General features: G+C 43.5%; 1 protein-coding gene across 1 annotated transcript in view; it reads left to right on the top strand.

The window, feature by feature from the left end:
• The window catches only part of LOC100136270 (zinc transporter 6), an 80,185-nt gene that overhangs the window by 40,017 nt on the left and 25,853 nt on the right, over window positions 1-14,315 (top strand). The window contains exons 8-9 of the mRNA XM_021613015.3: window positions 10,206-10,241; window positions 11,021-11,115. Of these exons, the coding sequence (XP_021468690.2) occupies window positions 10,206-10,241; window positions 11,021-11,115 (131 nt within the window). The remainder of the gene's footprint in view (window positions 1-10,205; window positions 10,242-11,020; window positions 11,116-14,315) is intronic.

Below are 14,315 nucleotides of genomic sequence, written 5' to 3'. Positions count from 1 at the left end.
ACCTCAACCTGAAGCACCCATTAGAGAAGGCAGGGTTTATCTAGCGGTCACGTCTCTGCAGGGTAGAGGAGGGGAGAGGTGATGACGTTACACTGTCTCTTTCACCTGGCTGCCAAACAACATGTCAAGCACGTGTGTAACAAGGCTTCCGTCATTCAGAGAGAGAGAAACGGGCGGGGGGGACACTCAAATTAGTATGATATTACATTTGGTATGGTTACATGAGACAGAAGGTTACTTAATCCATAAGAGTCTAAGCCCTGTCTAACACGGTGGAGGGTTCTACTAAGCTATATGGAATTGTTTTTAAAAGGTCCTACCAAGGATCATTTAGCAATTTGATTTTGAATTTTAATACTACCTGAAGTATAAAAAAAATTGGGCCTTAATACAATTAGCCCATACAAACATATTGAATAACAGATTCACTACATGGAACAACAGTTTCTCCTCCCAAAAAATAAAAAGGAAGTTTGTTCTGAAGTGTCAAAGATATAAGAAAGATCAGGAATATCATATAACCCCTTATTTTTGGCACTTAACAGTGTCCATATATACAGTTGAAGTCGAAGTTTACATACACTTAGGTTGGAGTCATTAACTTGTTTTTCAACAACTCCACACATTTCTTGTTAACAAACTATAGTCGCTCGGTTAGGACATCTACTTTGTGCATGACACAAGTAATTTTTCCAACAATTGTTTACAGACAGATTATTTCACTTATAATTCACTGTATCACAATTCCAGTGGGACAGAAGTTTACATACACAAAGTTGACTGTGTCTTTAAATAGCTTGGAAAATTCCAGAAAATGATGTCATGGCTTTAGAAGCTTCTGATAGGCGAATTGACATCATTTGAGTCAATTGGAGGTGTATCTGTGGATGTATTTCAAGGCCTACCTTCAAACTCAGTGCCTCTTTGCTTGACATCATGGGAAAATTTAAAGAAATCTACCAAGACCTCAGAAAAGAAATTGTAGACCTCCACATGTCTGGTACATCATTGGGAGTAATTTCCAAACTCCTGAAGGTACCACGTTCAACTGTACAAACAATAGTACGCAAGTATTAACACCATGGGACCACGCAGCCGTCATACCGCTCAGGAAGGAGACACGTTCTGTCTCCTAGAGATGAACGTACTTTGGTGCTAAAAGTGCAAATCAATCTCAGAACAACACAAAGGACCTTGTGAAGATGCTGGAGGAAACAGGTACAAAAGTATCTATATTCACAGTAAATCAAGTCCTATATCGACATAACCTGAAAGGCCGCTCAGCAAGGAAGAAGCCACTGCTCCAAAACCACCATAAAAAAAAGCCAGACTACGGTTTGCAACAGCACATGGGGACAAAGATCGTACTTTTTTGAGAAATGTCCTCTGGTCTGCTAAAACAAAAATAGAACTGTTTGGCCATAATTACCATAATTTTGTTTGGAGGAAAAAGGTGGAGGCTTGCAAGCTGAAGAACACCATCCCAACAGTGAAGCACGGGGGTGGCAGCATCATGTTGTGGGGGTGCTTTGCTGCAGGAGGGGCTGGTGCACTTCACAAAATAGATGGCATCATGAGTATGGAACATTATGTGGATATATTGAAGCAATCTCAAGACATCAGTCAGGAAGCTTGGTCGCAATGGGTCTTCCAAATGGACAATGACCCCAAGCATACTTCCAAAGCTGTGGCAAAATGGCTTAAGGACAACAAAGTCGAGGTATTGGAGTGGCCATCACAAAGCCCTGACCTCAATCCTATAGAAAATGTGTGGGCAGAACTGAAAAAGTGTGTGCGAGCAAGGAGGCCTCCAAACCTGACTTAGTTACACCAGCTCTGTCCGGAGGACAAAATATTGATGTTTTGTTCCCCGAGCCTCTTAGTTATCACTTTTACCTTAAGGCAAGGTGCTCCATCATGCTGAGAAAGGCATTGTTCGTCACCAAACTGTTCCTGGATGGTTGGGAGAAGTTGCTCTCTTGGAGGATGTGTTGGTACCATTCTTTATTCATGACTGTGTTCTTAGGCAAAATTGTGAGTGAGCCCACTCCCTTGGCTGAGAAGCAACCCCACACATGAATGGTCTCAGGATGCTTTACTGTTGGCATGACACAGGACTGATGGTAGTGCTCACCTTGTCTTCCCCGGACAAGCTTTATTCCGGATGCCCCAAACAATCGGAAAGGTGATTCATCAGAGAAAATGACTTTACCCCAGTCCTCAGCAGTCCAATCGCTGTATCTTTGGCAGAATATCTGTCTGTCCCTGATGTTTTTCCTGGAGAGAATTGGCTTCTTTGCTGCCCTTCTTGACACCAGGCCATCCTTCAAAAGTCTTTGCCTCATTGTGCGTGCATATGCACTCACACCTGCCTGCTGCCATTCCTGAGCATGCTCTGTACTGGTGTTGCCCCAATCCCGCAGCTGAATCAACTTTAGGAGACGGTGCTGGCGCTTGCTGGACTTTCTTGGGCGCCCTGAAACCTTCTTCACAACAATTGAACCGCTCTCCTTGAAGTTCTTGATGATCCGATAAATGGTTGATTTAGGTGCAATCTTACTGGCAGCAATATCCTTGCCTGTGAAGCCCTTTTTGTGCAAAGTAATGATGATGGCACGTGTTTCCTTGCAGGTAACCATGGATGGCAGAGGAAGAACAATGATTCCAAGCACCACTCTCATTTTGAGGCTTCCAGTCTATTATTTGAACTCATTCAGCATGACAGAGTGATCTCCAGCCTTGTCCTTGTCAACATTCACGCCTGTGTTAACGAGAGAATCACTGACATGATGTCAGCTAGTCCTTTTGTGGCAGGGCTGAAATTCAGTGGAAATGTTTTTGGGGGATTCAGTTCATTTGCATGGCAAAGAGGGACTTTGCAATAAATTGCAATTCATCTGATCGCTCTTCATAACATTCTGGAGTATATGCAAATTGCCATCATACAAACTGAGGCAGCAGACTTTGAAAATTAATATTTGTGTCATTCTCAAAACTTTTGGCCACGACTGTACATCCATTATTATTTTCTACTGGTACTTGGGTACCTTCAGACAAGTCTTGTGAGGCCTGTGGGCGTCTTAGAGCAAAACAACCAACATATATGAGAGTCATCTTTCCACAGAGGGGTCATAATAGTTTATAGGCCAAACCGCCAAAGCGTACAGACAATTTTGTGAGAACTTTTTTCGTTGTCTTATGGTCTGACAAACACTCCTCTAGCTAGCACTGTCATCTTTCACTGCAGATGAGAAAGTGTGACATCTGTGGATGCATCCAATGCAAAAAAGAAACTGATCTCTAGCTGAAACGGACAGATCTTTATTGGGAATTTTTGTAATTTTGCAAATTTGATTTTGTGGGGACGCGGACATCGACCTTAGGGGGCAAAAACGAAAGTATGGTGGTTGGTCAGGGTGGATGGGTAGTATTATAACACCAACGTTTAGCAACACAAAGGTTGCATGTTCTAATCACACCATGGACAACTTTTGCAGTTTAGCAATTTTGCAACAACTTTCTACTTTTTAGCTACTTTGCAACTACTTAGCATGTTTGATAACCTTAATCCTTTTAACCCAACTCCTAACCTAAAGCTCTAGCCTAGCTAAAGTTAGCCACTTAGCTAGTGTTAGCCACAACAAATAGGAATTTGTGACATATCATATGTTTTGCAGATTCGTAACATATTGCACGAATTGCAATTTGTAGCATATTGTCCGAATTGCAATTCATAATCCATCATAAGAAATGGGTGATGGACATCCATCCACAAATTAATACATGCCATTCAAAACGGAACATATCATACTAATTGGAGTATCTCGGATTTAAATGTACTATGTTACATCTACCCGAGTCCAGGTTGATTTGTGGTAAGTGTATGGTAAATTTAGGCTGACTCCATACCTTCTTCTCTTAATGTTGCCATGAATACTGGACAAAGGTTTTGATCATCCACCTAAAGGACAAATCTATCCTGGAGACATATGCAAAACCACTTCTGTAAATAGCCTTTTGTGGCGTGTTTCTGATGGCTGTTGTCCCAGTGATCGGTTCTAGTGTTACTATCAGACTTAATCGGCCATGTAGCTCCCAGCGTGTCCTAGCCATCTCTTTTATTATATCACTCCGCCTTAGCATCTCAGCGCAGACTCCCCTCATTATTACTAGCGCCATGTGTTTTCCCTGGTATAGGAAGTGCCCTTATTCTAGGGGTGTGCCAAGTACTCTGACAAAACAAGTATCGTAATGGATATGGCATCTCTCTTTCACTCAGTGTGAAGCGCTATGTGGTTAAACAACTGTCGGCTAGTTTCTCCGTCTGTAAAGAAATGGGCAGGATATTGGTTGAGCCTGCTACGATGATTTGGAATGAAGCAAGCCGCTCTCCTTCTGCACTAATTTCTCCAGACAGAGCACGCCTCTGTTTCACTCACTCAGTCACTCGTCTCAGGGTCACAAGTCTCCCCTTCTCCAAACATTGTGTTTGAATGGGAATCCATAGTTGGACATAGTAGTTCAATGTAGTTATTTCCCATACACTTTACTGAGGCCATATGGTGGTTTTTGTCTGTCTGCTTGGCGTTGTTAAGTAGGCCTACTTTGTCTGTCCAAATAATTATTCCATTGTTGACGTCTGTCGTTGTGTCATGATCCAAGCATGCTATTATTATTTATTCTCACCTTAGGCATGTTTACAGAGCAACAGATCATTAGAAAATCATATATTTTTTTCACCCATCTACACACAATACCCCATAATGACAAAGTGAAAACATGTTATTAGAAAAATTTAGCAAATTTGCTACACATCCGTTTTCACGTCTTGCCTTCGATTTAAGTCAAAACTGTAACTCGTCACTCAGGAACATTCACAGTTTTAGCTAGCTCTCCCAATTCAATACCTGTGATTACTGTATGCCTCGCTGTATGTCTCTCTCAAATGTCAATATGCCTTGTATACTGTTGTTCAGGTAGGTTATCATTGTTTTAGTTTACAATGAAGCCCCTAGTTCCACTCTTCATACCCCTGATACCTCCTTTGTCCCACCTCCCACACATGCGGTGACCTCACCCATTACAACCAGCATGTCCAGTGATACAACCTCTCTCATCATCACCCAGTGCCTGAGCTTACCTCCGCTGTACCCGCACCCCACCATACCCCTGTCTGCGCATTATGCCCTGAATATATTCTACCATGCCCAGAAATCTGCTCCTTTTGTTCTCTGTCCCCAACGCTCTAGGCGACCAGTTTTGATAGCCTTTAGCCGCACCCTCATTCTACTCCTCCTCTGTTCCGCGGGTGATGTGGAGGTAAACCCAGGCCCTGCATGTCCCCAGGCACCCTCATTTGTTGACTTCTGTGATCGAAAAAGCCTTGGTTTCATGCATGTCAACATCAGAAGCCTCCTCCCTAAGTTTGTTTTACTCACTGCTTTAGCACACTCTGCTAACCCTGATGTCCTTGCCGTGTCTGAATCCTGGCTCAGGAAGGCCACTAAAAATTCTGAGATTTCCATACCCAACTATAACATTTTCCGTCAAGATAGAACTGCCAAAGGGGGAGGAGTTGCAGTCTACTGCAGAGATAGCCTGCAAAGTAATGTCATACTTTTCAGGTCCATACCCAAACAGTTCGAACTACTAATTTTGAAAATTACTCTCTCCAGAAATAAGTCGCTCACTGTTTCCGCCTGCCACCGACCCCCCTCAGCTCCCAGCTGTGCCCTGGACACCATTTGTGAATTGATCGCCCCCCATCTAGCTTCAGAGTTTGTTCTGTTAGGTGACCTAAACTGGGATATGCTTAACACCCCGGCAGTCCTACAATCTAAGCTAGATGCCCTCAATCTCACACAAATCATCAAGGAACCCACCAGGTACAACCCTAAATCTGTAAACAAGGGCACCCTCATAGACGTCATCCTGACCAACTGGCCCTCCAAATACACCTCCGCTGTCTTCAACCAGGATCTCAGCGATCACTGCCTCATTGCCTGTATCCGCTACGGAGCCGCAGTCAAACGACCACCCCTCATCACTGTCAAACGCTCCCTAAAACACTTCTGTGAGCAGGCCTTTCTAATCGACCTGGCCCGGGTATCCTGGAAGGACATTGACCTCATCCCGTCAGTTGAGGATGCCTGGTCATTCTTTAAAAGTAACTTCCTCACCATTTTAGATAAGTATGCTCCGTTCAAAAAATGCAGAACTAAGAACAGATATAGCCCTTGGTTCACTCCAGACCTGACTGCCCTCGACCAGCACAAAAACATCCTGTGGCGGACTGCAATAGCATCGAATAGTCCCCGCGATATGCAACTGTTCAGGGAAGTCAGGAACCAATACACGCAGTCAGTCAGGAAAGCTAAGGCCAGCTTCTTCAGGCAGAAGTTTGCATCCTGTAGCTCCAAGTCCAAAAAGTTCTGGGACACGGTGAAGTCCATGGAGAACAAGTGCACCTCCTCCCAGCTGCCCACTGCACTGAGGCTAGGTAACACGGTCACCACCGATAAATCCATGATTATCGAAAACTTCAACAAGCATTTCTCAACGGCTGGCCATGCCTTCCGCCTGGCTACTCCAACCTCGGCCAACAGCTCCCCCCCCCCCCCCCCCCCCCCCCCCCCCGCGCAGCTACTCGCTCAAGCCTCTCCAGGTTCTCCTTTACCCAAATCCAGATAGCAGATGTTCTGAAAGAGCTGCAAAACCTGGACCTGTACAAATCAGCTGGGCTTGACAATCTGGACCCTCTATTTCTGAAACTATCCGCCGCCATTGTCGCAACCCCTATTATCAGCCTGTTCAACCTCTCTCTCATATCGTCTGAGATCCCCAAGGATTGGAAAGCTGCCGCAGTCATCCCCCTCTTTAAAGGGGGAGACACCCTGGACCCAAACTGTTACAGACCTATATCCATCCTGCCCTGCCTATCTAAGGTCTTCGAAAGCCAAGTCAACAAACAGTTCACTGACCATCTCGAATCCCACCGTACCTTCTCCGCTGTGCAATCTGGTTTCCGAGCCGGTCACGGGTCACCTCAGCCACGCTCAAGGTACTAAACGATATCATAACCGCCATCGATAAAAGATAGTACTGTGCAGCCGTCATCATCGACCTTGCCAAGGCTTTCGACTCTGTCAATCACCATATTCTTATCGGCAGACTCAGTAGCCTCGGTTTTTCGGATGACTGCCTTGCCTGGTTCACCAATTACTTTGCAGACAGAGTTCAGTGTGTCAAATCGGAGGGCATGCTGTCCGGTCCTCTGGCAGTCTCTATGGGGGTGCCACAGGGTTCAATCCTAGGGCCGACTCTTTTCTCTGTATATATCAATGATGTTGCTCTTGCTGCGGGCGATTCCCTGATCCACCTCTACGCAGACGACACCATTCTATATACATCCGGCCCGTCCTTGGACACTGCTATCTAACCTCCAAACGAGCTTCAATGCCATACAACACTCCTTCTGTGGCCTCCAACTGCTCTTAAACGCTAGTAAAACCAAATGCATGCTTTTCAACCGTTCGCTGCCTGCACCCGCACGCCTGACCAGCATCACCACCCTGGATGGTTCCGACCTTGAATATGTGGACATCTATAAGTACCTAGGTGTCTGGTTAGACTGCAAACTCTCCTTCCAGACTCATATCAAACATCTCCAATCGAAAATCAAATCAAGAATCGGCTTTCTATTCCGCAACAAAGCCTCCTTCACTCACGCCGCCAAACTTACCCTAGTAAAACTGACTATCCTACCGATCCTCGACTTCGGCGATGTCATCTACAAAATTGCTTCCAACACTCTACTCAGCAAACTGGATGCAGTTTATCACAGTGCCATCCGTTTTGTCACTAAAGCACCTTATACCACCCACCACTGCGACTTGTATGCTCTAGTCGGCTGGCCCTCGCTACATATTCGTCGCCAGACCCACTGGCTCCAGGTCATCTACAAGTCCATGCTAGGTAAAGCTCCGCCTTATCTCAGTTCACTGGTCACGATGGCAACACCCATCCGTAGCACGCGCTCCAGCAGGTGTATCTCACTGATCATCCCTAAAGCCAACACCTCATTTGGCCGCCTTTCGTTCCAGTTCTCTGCTGCCTGTGACTGGAACGAATTGCAAAAATCGCTGAAGTTGGAGACTTTTATCTCCCTCACCAACTTCAAACATCTGCTATCTGAGCAGCTAACCGAGCGCTGCAGCTGTACATAGTCTATCGGTAAACAGCCCACCCATTTTTACCTACCTCATCCCCATACTGTTTTTATTTATTTACTTTTCTGCTCTTTTGCACACCAATATCTCTACCTGTACATGACCATCTGATCATTTATCACTCCAGTGTTGTTAATCTGCAAAATTTTAATTATTCGCCTACCTCCTCATGCCTTTTGCACACAATGTATATAGACTCCCCTTTTTTTTCTCTACTGTGTTACTGACTTGTTAATTGTTTACTCCATGTGTAACTCTGTGTTGTCTGTTCACACTGCTATGCTTTATCTTGGCCAGGTCGCAGTTGCAAATGAGAACTTGTTCTCAACTAGCCTACCTGGTTAAATAAAGGTGAAATAAAAAAAATAAAAAAATAACAATTATTGGTAAGCAACTCCAGTGTATATTTGACCTTGGTTATTGTCCTGCTGAAAGGTGAATTAATCTCCCAGTGTCTGATGAAAAGCCGACTGAACCAGGTTATGCTCTAGGAATTTGCCTATGCATAGCTCCATTCCATTTATTTTTTTTATCCTGAAGAACTCCCCAGTCCTTAACGATTACAAGCATGCCCATAACATGATGCAGCCACCACTATGCTTGAAAATTTGGAGAGTGGTACTCATTAATGTGTTGTATTGGATTTGCCCCAAACATAACGTTTTGTCCTGAATACAAGGGGCTAATTGCTTTGCCTCATTTTTTGCAGTATTTCTTTAGTGCCTTGTTGCAAACAGGATGCATGTTTTGGATTTTTTTATTCTGTACAGGCTTCCTTCTTTTCACTCTGTCAATTAGGCTGATACATTCTCAGTTTTCACAGCCATTAAACTCTGTATCTGTTTTAAAGACACCATTGGCCTCCAGGTGAAATCCCTGAGCAGTTTTCTTCCTCTCTGGCAACTGAGTTAGAAAGGACGCCTGTATCTTTGTAGTGACTGGGTGTATTGATACACCATCCAATGTGTAATTAATAACTTCAACATGCTCAAAGGGATATTCAATGTCTGCTTTTTGAGTTGTTTTACACATCTACCAATAAGTGCTCTTCTTTGTGAGGCATTGGAAAACCTCCCTGGTCTTTGTGGTTGAATCTGTGTTTGAAATTCACTGCTCGGCTGAGGGACCATACAAATAATTGTATGTGTGGGGTACCGAGATGAGGTAGTCATTCAAAAATAATGTTAAACACTATTGCAAACAGAGGGAGTCCATGCAACTAATTATGTGACTTGTTAAGCAAATTTCTACTCCTGAACTTATTTAGGCTTGTCATAACAAAGGGGTTGAGTAGTTGACTCAAGACATTTCGACTTTTAACTTTGAATTAATTTGTAAAAAATATCAAACATAATTCCACTTTGACATTATGGGGTATTGTGTGTAATCCAGTCACAACATCTCTATTTAATCCATTCAGGTTGTAAACCAACAAAATGTGATAAAATTCAAGGGGTGTGAATACTTTCTGAAGGCACTGTAAATCTGTGTCTGTAATAAATACAGGCTGCAGTAGCCAGCCATGCATTATGCTATTTATTAGCTTATTTTGTTGATAATTGAAAAGGACTAAATAAATCATGTGCATTTTCATCTGTCAGGGTCGATTGCCTTTGAACAATGTGTGTGGAAGAGTTAAGCAACATAACGATGAGCTCTGAGTGATAGCGAAGCAATGCACACTTGAGGTATACGCTTTACTGGCATTTAAAGCTCACTTCCGGATTTTCCGATCACGAGTAGATCCGATTTCGAGTATCAACTATGATAAAATGGATACGACTACGAATGCGAGTATGACTAGAACAGCAGCCCAATAGAGAGTTTCCTGGTATATGAAGTGCCCTTGTACTATAACAGCCCAACAGAGGGTTTCCTTGTCAGGTCACGTGGTACCTTTCTTGTTTATTAACTTGTCCCATATTGTCCCATGTTTCTATGTGACACTGTTTTTCTTCCCTTCTGTTATTTTGTCAGTGTGGAGAGATTCGTGGAGCAGCCTGAGGTGCACACGTAAGTAGGCCCCGGTCCAAACACGCTTGCCCACACGCCCGTGTTCCACACACACACTCCAGGGAGAACAGCAGCCCAAACAAACATCACACGCAGGTCCAGACAGTGCTAGCCTACCGTCGCTCTCGTCTCTCTAAACTGAAAACAATGTGATTTTCAGCTAATTATGTTGCCATCACTCGCCACAGCCTGGATCACCATTATGAAACAAAGATTAGTAGTTTGATGAAAACAAGACTGACTTAAACCTGTCTCCGTTGACGAGATTACATTTCAAAGCAGTGGAACATTGGAGTGCACTATCACTAAAACCACAAGTATTATTTTCACTGCTGGGCAGCAGGTGTTAGCCAGGCAAGACGTCACATGTTCCAGGTACCACAACATGTAATCTAGTGTAGAACATCCATTTACAATGCAGCACCCACTGACTTCCCTCAGCATTAAAATCTGCCTCAGTTGATTTGTTTTTGGATATAAAAAAAATTGAATTGTCTCTATTTGGTTGTTTTGATGTTTGTGTTTTGGACACTTTTACACGTGTTTGTTTTCCATCACAATTCACTTCTTCTTTAACTTCATTGTGAAAGTGTCATGTATTCCAACTTAATTTTAGCAATAATATTACTCTTAACTTGATTGTATGCACAGTAATTAGCCTAGTACTTGTGTAGTGAACGGCAATGGAGACAACTGTACAAGCCATGGAGAGTGTGTGTGCTATGTTTGACATCAATGTGTTACAAGTGTGCGTCTATTTTGTGTGTGTGTGTGTGTAGGGGTCGTCTGTTGGTGGGGACCTTTGTAGCTCTGTTCTTCAACCTGCTAACTCTTCTCTCTGTGAAGAACAAGCCCTTTGTCTACGTCTCAGAAGGTAGGTCAACTCTGACTCTCCTCACTGCCTAGTATATCGGAGGTTATAATGAACTGTCTCTACTAACTTACTGTATGGAAAAAGAGGTTGCCGATATCACAGTATGTCATTTATAAAGCAACATTTTTGTAGTTCATTCTGGGATAGTATTAGGTCTTGTTTTCAACTGTGTTTGTCAGTAATGGATTCCACACAGTCATTGATAATCAATTCTGTCTGTGGTACATGGCAGTCCTAGTAGCCATGGTGCCGCCCTACTGTGCCTGGTCCTGCTGTACGTGGTTGTCTGTTGCATTCTGGCTGCTATTAACCTGAGCTGCCAGCTGGGGAGCTGGCGCTGCACGTCTGTGACTGCAGTGATTCACTAAGCAGGGCCCAAGCTGTCATCTCTCACTGTTAGTTTGTAAATCGTCATTGACACAGTTATGGACTCTGGGACAATCCAGCCCCTATACTAGTTGACCCCCTACAACAGTCTCACTGAAATCCAATGAGACTTTTCATAGTGTACACACACAGCCCTTTGCACGTCATTAGCACGGTCTCTACTCTAGCTCACAATACAACCAGTATTCTGAGAAAAAACTAAGTTTGCTAGAGAGCGAGGAGCGATGGGAGGTAAGCAGTAAGGTGTGCGAAAGAGATGAGAATGGCCATAGAAGAGAGCTGGAGTAAATTAATGAATGGAGGGAGACGAGAGGAAAACACAACCCATGGAGATCACACAGTCAGCACTCTACCTAGTAGAGGGCAGCGTAGAAAGCTGAGCTTTCTGTCTTTGTTTGTTTTGAGCCCAATGTTTACAACACACAAGCAAAATGTTGACACTGTCCCCTTTGTCTATGGCCTTTTCTGTATTAGTGTCTGCTCCGATTTGCCCAAAGTTTTTGATCAGTGCAAATGGGGTGTATTTGGTCCATGGCCTCTTAGGAAGGCTAAATGGCTTTGCTATCTTATGTAATTAAGGTCTTTAGTGGAGCAGTATGCTTGGTTAGGAGCCCTACGGCTGCCTTGCTGTCCTCCTTCGCCTTGCCTTAGAATTACTTAATCTGCTCGAGGACCATTACGACACGAGATGTGCTTAGATCATGGACGAATGAGCAGTCTTCTCAGTCGGCCTTGTCTGTCACCCAGTCACGTGCCACAGAGGAGACCTCTGAATGGCTCTGCTTGTGCCTCCACCAATCCTCTCCTCGGTTTGGAAGGAGGAGTTCTTGTGTTTGGATCTTAGCAGGTTGTGTTGAGTAACAGTGATGTAGTACACAATGACTGATGATTGTCATATTAGTGTGCACCTTTAGATCAGACGAAAGGTGAAACTCCGACATGTCACATGGGGTCATCTCTTTAATCCGATTGGAATGTTCAGTCACCAGCGGATATAGTGAGGAGAGGAGGTCCAGTGCAGGCAGAGCTAGAAGATGGAGCAGGATGAAACTGAGTCGACATTCCATCTCAGTTTTCTGTCCCCAAAACTATTACGAACACAGTACACTACATTTGGTAGACTTAACAATTTGTCAGTGTTTCAAGAAATGTCATTGTTTTTAAGGAGGGTAAGGGTGAAGTGTCCCAAACATCTTTGACCTGTATTCTGACTTACTGCCCCCGCATACTGCTTGTATCCACAGCACTAACTTGTGAGTTGGTGATCTCCCGCTCGTTTAGTAAAGTGCAGTCAGTTCTCTGCTTTCTCTCTGTTTATCATACTGATGCATGTGTGATAAAGTCTGCCTTGCTTGTGTATGTTTGCCATCCTTAAATACAAGTATAATTGTTAAATTACGAACCTAGTTGGTTTAGCTACGGAGAAAGACAGGAACCTTCCAGCTAACCATTATTGGCTGAGATAATGGCTGGGCTGGACATGCTGAGGGATGAATTCGGATTGGTCTGCCATGTAGCATTCATATGTTTAACATGAGCTGCTCAGTATGTGTAGGTAATCCTTTCTAATGCAGCTTTTTTGAAAGATATCACAAACTTCAAAAGTGTTGCTATTGCTCGATGATCGTGCCATTCTGACTCTGAAAATGAATCAGACAATGAGGAAATCCCTGATTTAGGTTCAAATAAAATCATTGAATCAGACATTGTAGACTCTTCTGAAACGGTGATCAACAGTGTTGTCACCAAAGAAGTTGACCTAGTTTTGAAATCACTGGAATACCCGGTGGAAGCAGGGTATGAAACCCAAGGAGAAAATTCTGGCGTTTGATTGCAAATATGCGGAAGGAGTCAAAAAGAGAACACATCTCTGGATTGCATTTTCAAACTAAGGGCAACTATGGCATCCTTGACAGAGAGGGAGAAGCGTTCAGCCATGTATACGGTTAAGAGTCTAGCTAGCTTCATTTTCAGATATTATGTTTCTAATTTTCTCAATTTTCATTGCATGTTAAAACATCCGGTTAGTTAGCTAACTAACGTTAGCTGGCTGGCTTGCTAGCTAACATTACGTTACGTGTATGATCTGTGTAGTAATATTATTTGTATCTCAGAAATCCTTTTGCATTGTTAGTCTGTTAGCTAGCTAACATTGAACCTAGTTGGTTAGCTTTATCTACCTGCAGATTCATGCATGGTAGTAATGTTATGGGTTGGGATTATGGTTCGTTGTTTAGCTAGCTACCTGTACCGTTTACACCTTCTGTATCCTGTGCATGTGACAAACTTTGACATACAGTGGGGCAAAAAAGTATTTAGTCAGCCACCAATTGTGCAAGTTCTCCCACTTAAAGATGAGGCATGTAATTTTCATCATAGGTACACTTCAACTATGACAGACAAAATGTTGTAGGATTTTTTATTAATTTATTTGCAAAATATGGTGGAAAATAAGTATTTGGTCAATAACAAAAGTTTATCTCAATACTGTTATATACCCTTTGTTGGCAATGACAGAGGTCAAACATTTTCTGTAAGTCTTCACAAGGTTTTCACACACTGTTGCTGGTATTTTGGCCCATTCCTCCATGCAGATCTCCTCTAAAGCAGTGACGTGTTGGGGCTGTTGCTGGGCAACACGGACTTTCAACTCCCTCCAAAGATTTTCTATGGGGTTGAGATCTGGAGACTGGCTAGGCCACTCCAGGACCTTGAAATGCTTCTTACGAAGCCACTCCTTCATTGCCCGGGCGGTGTGTTTGGGATCATTGTCATGTTGAAAGATCCAGCCACGTTTCATCTTCAATGCCCTT

The sequence above is a fragment of the Oncorhynchus mykiss genome, chromosome 1 (genome assembly GCF_057628025.1).
Source record: "Oncorhynchus mykiss isolate SJ-2025 chromosome 1, ASM5762802v1, whole genome shotgun sequence".
Classification (NCBI taxonomy): Eukaryota; Metazoa; Chordata; class Actinopteri; order Salmoniformes; family Salmonidae; genus Oncorhynchus; species Oncorhynchus mykiss.
The sequence above is the reverse complement of the archived record's forward strand: the minus strand, read 5'-3'. Positions and strand labels throughout refer to the sequence as shown.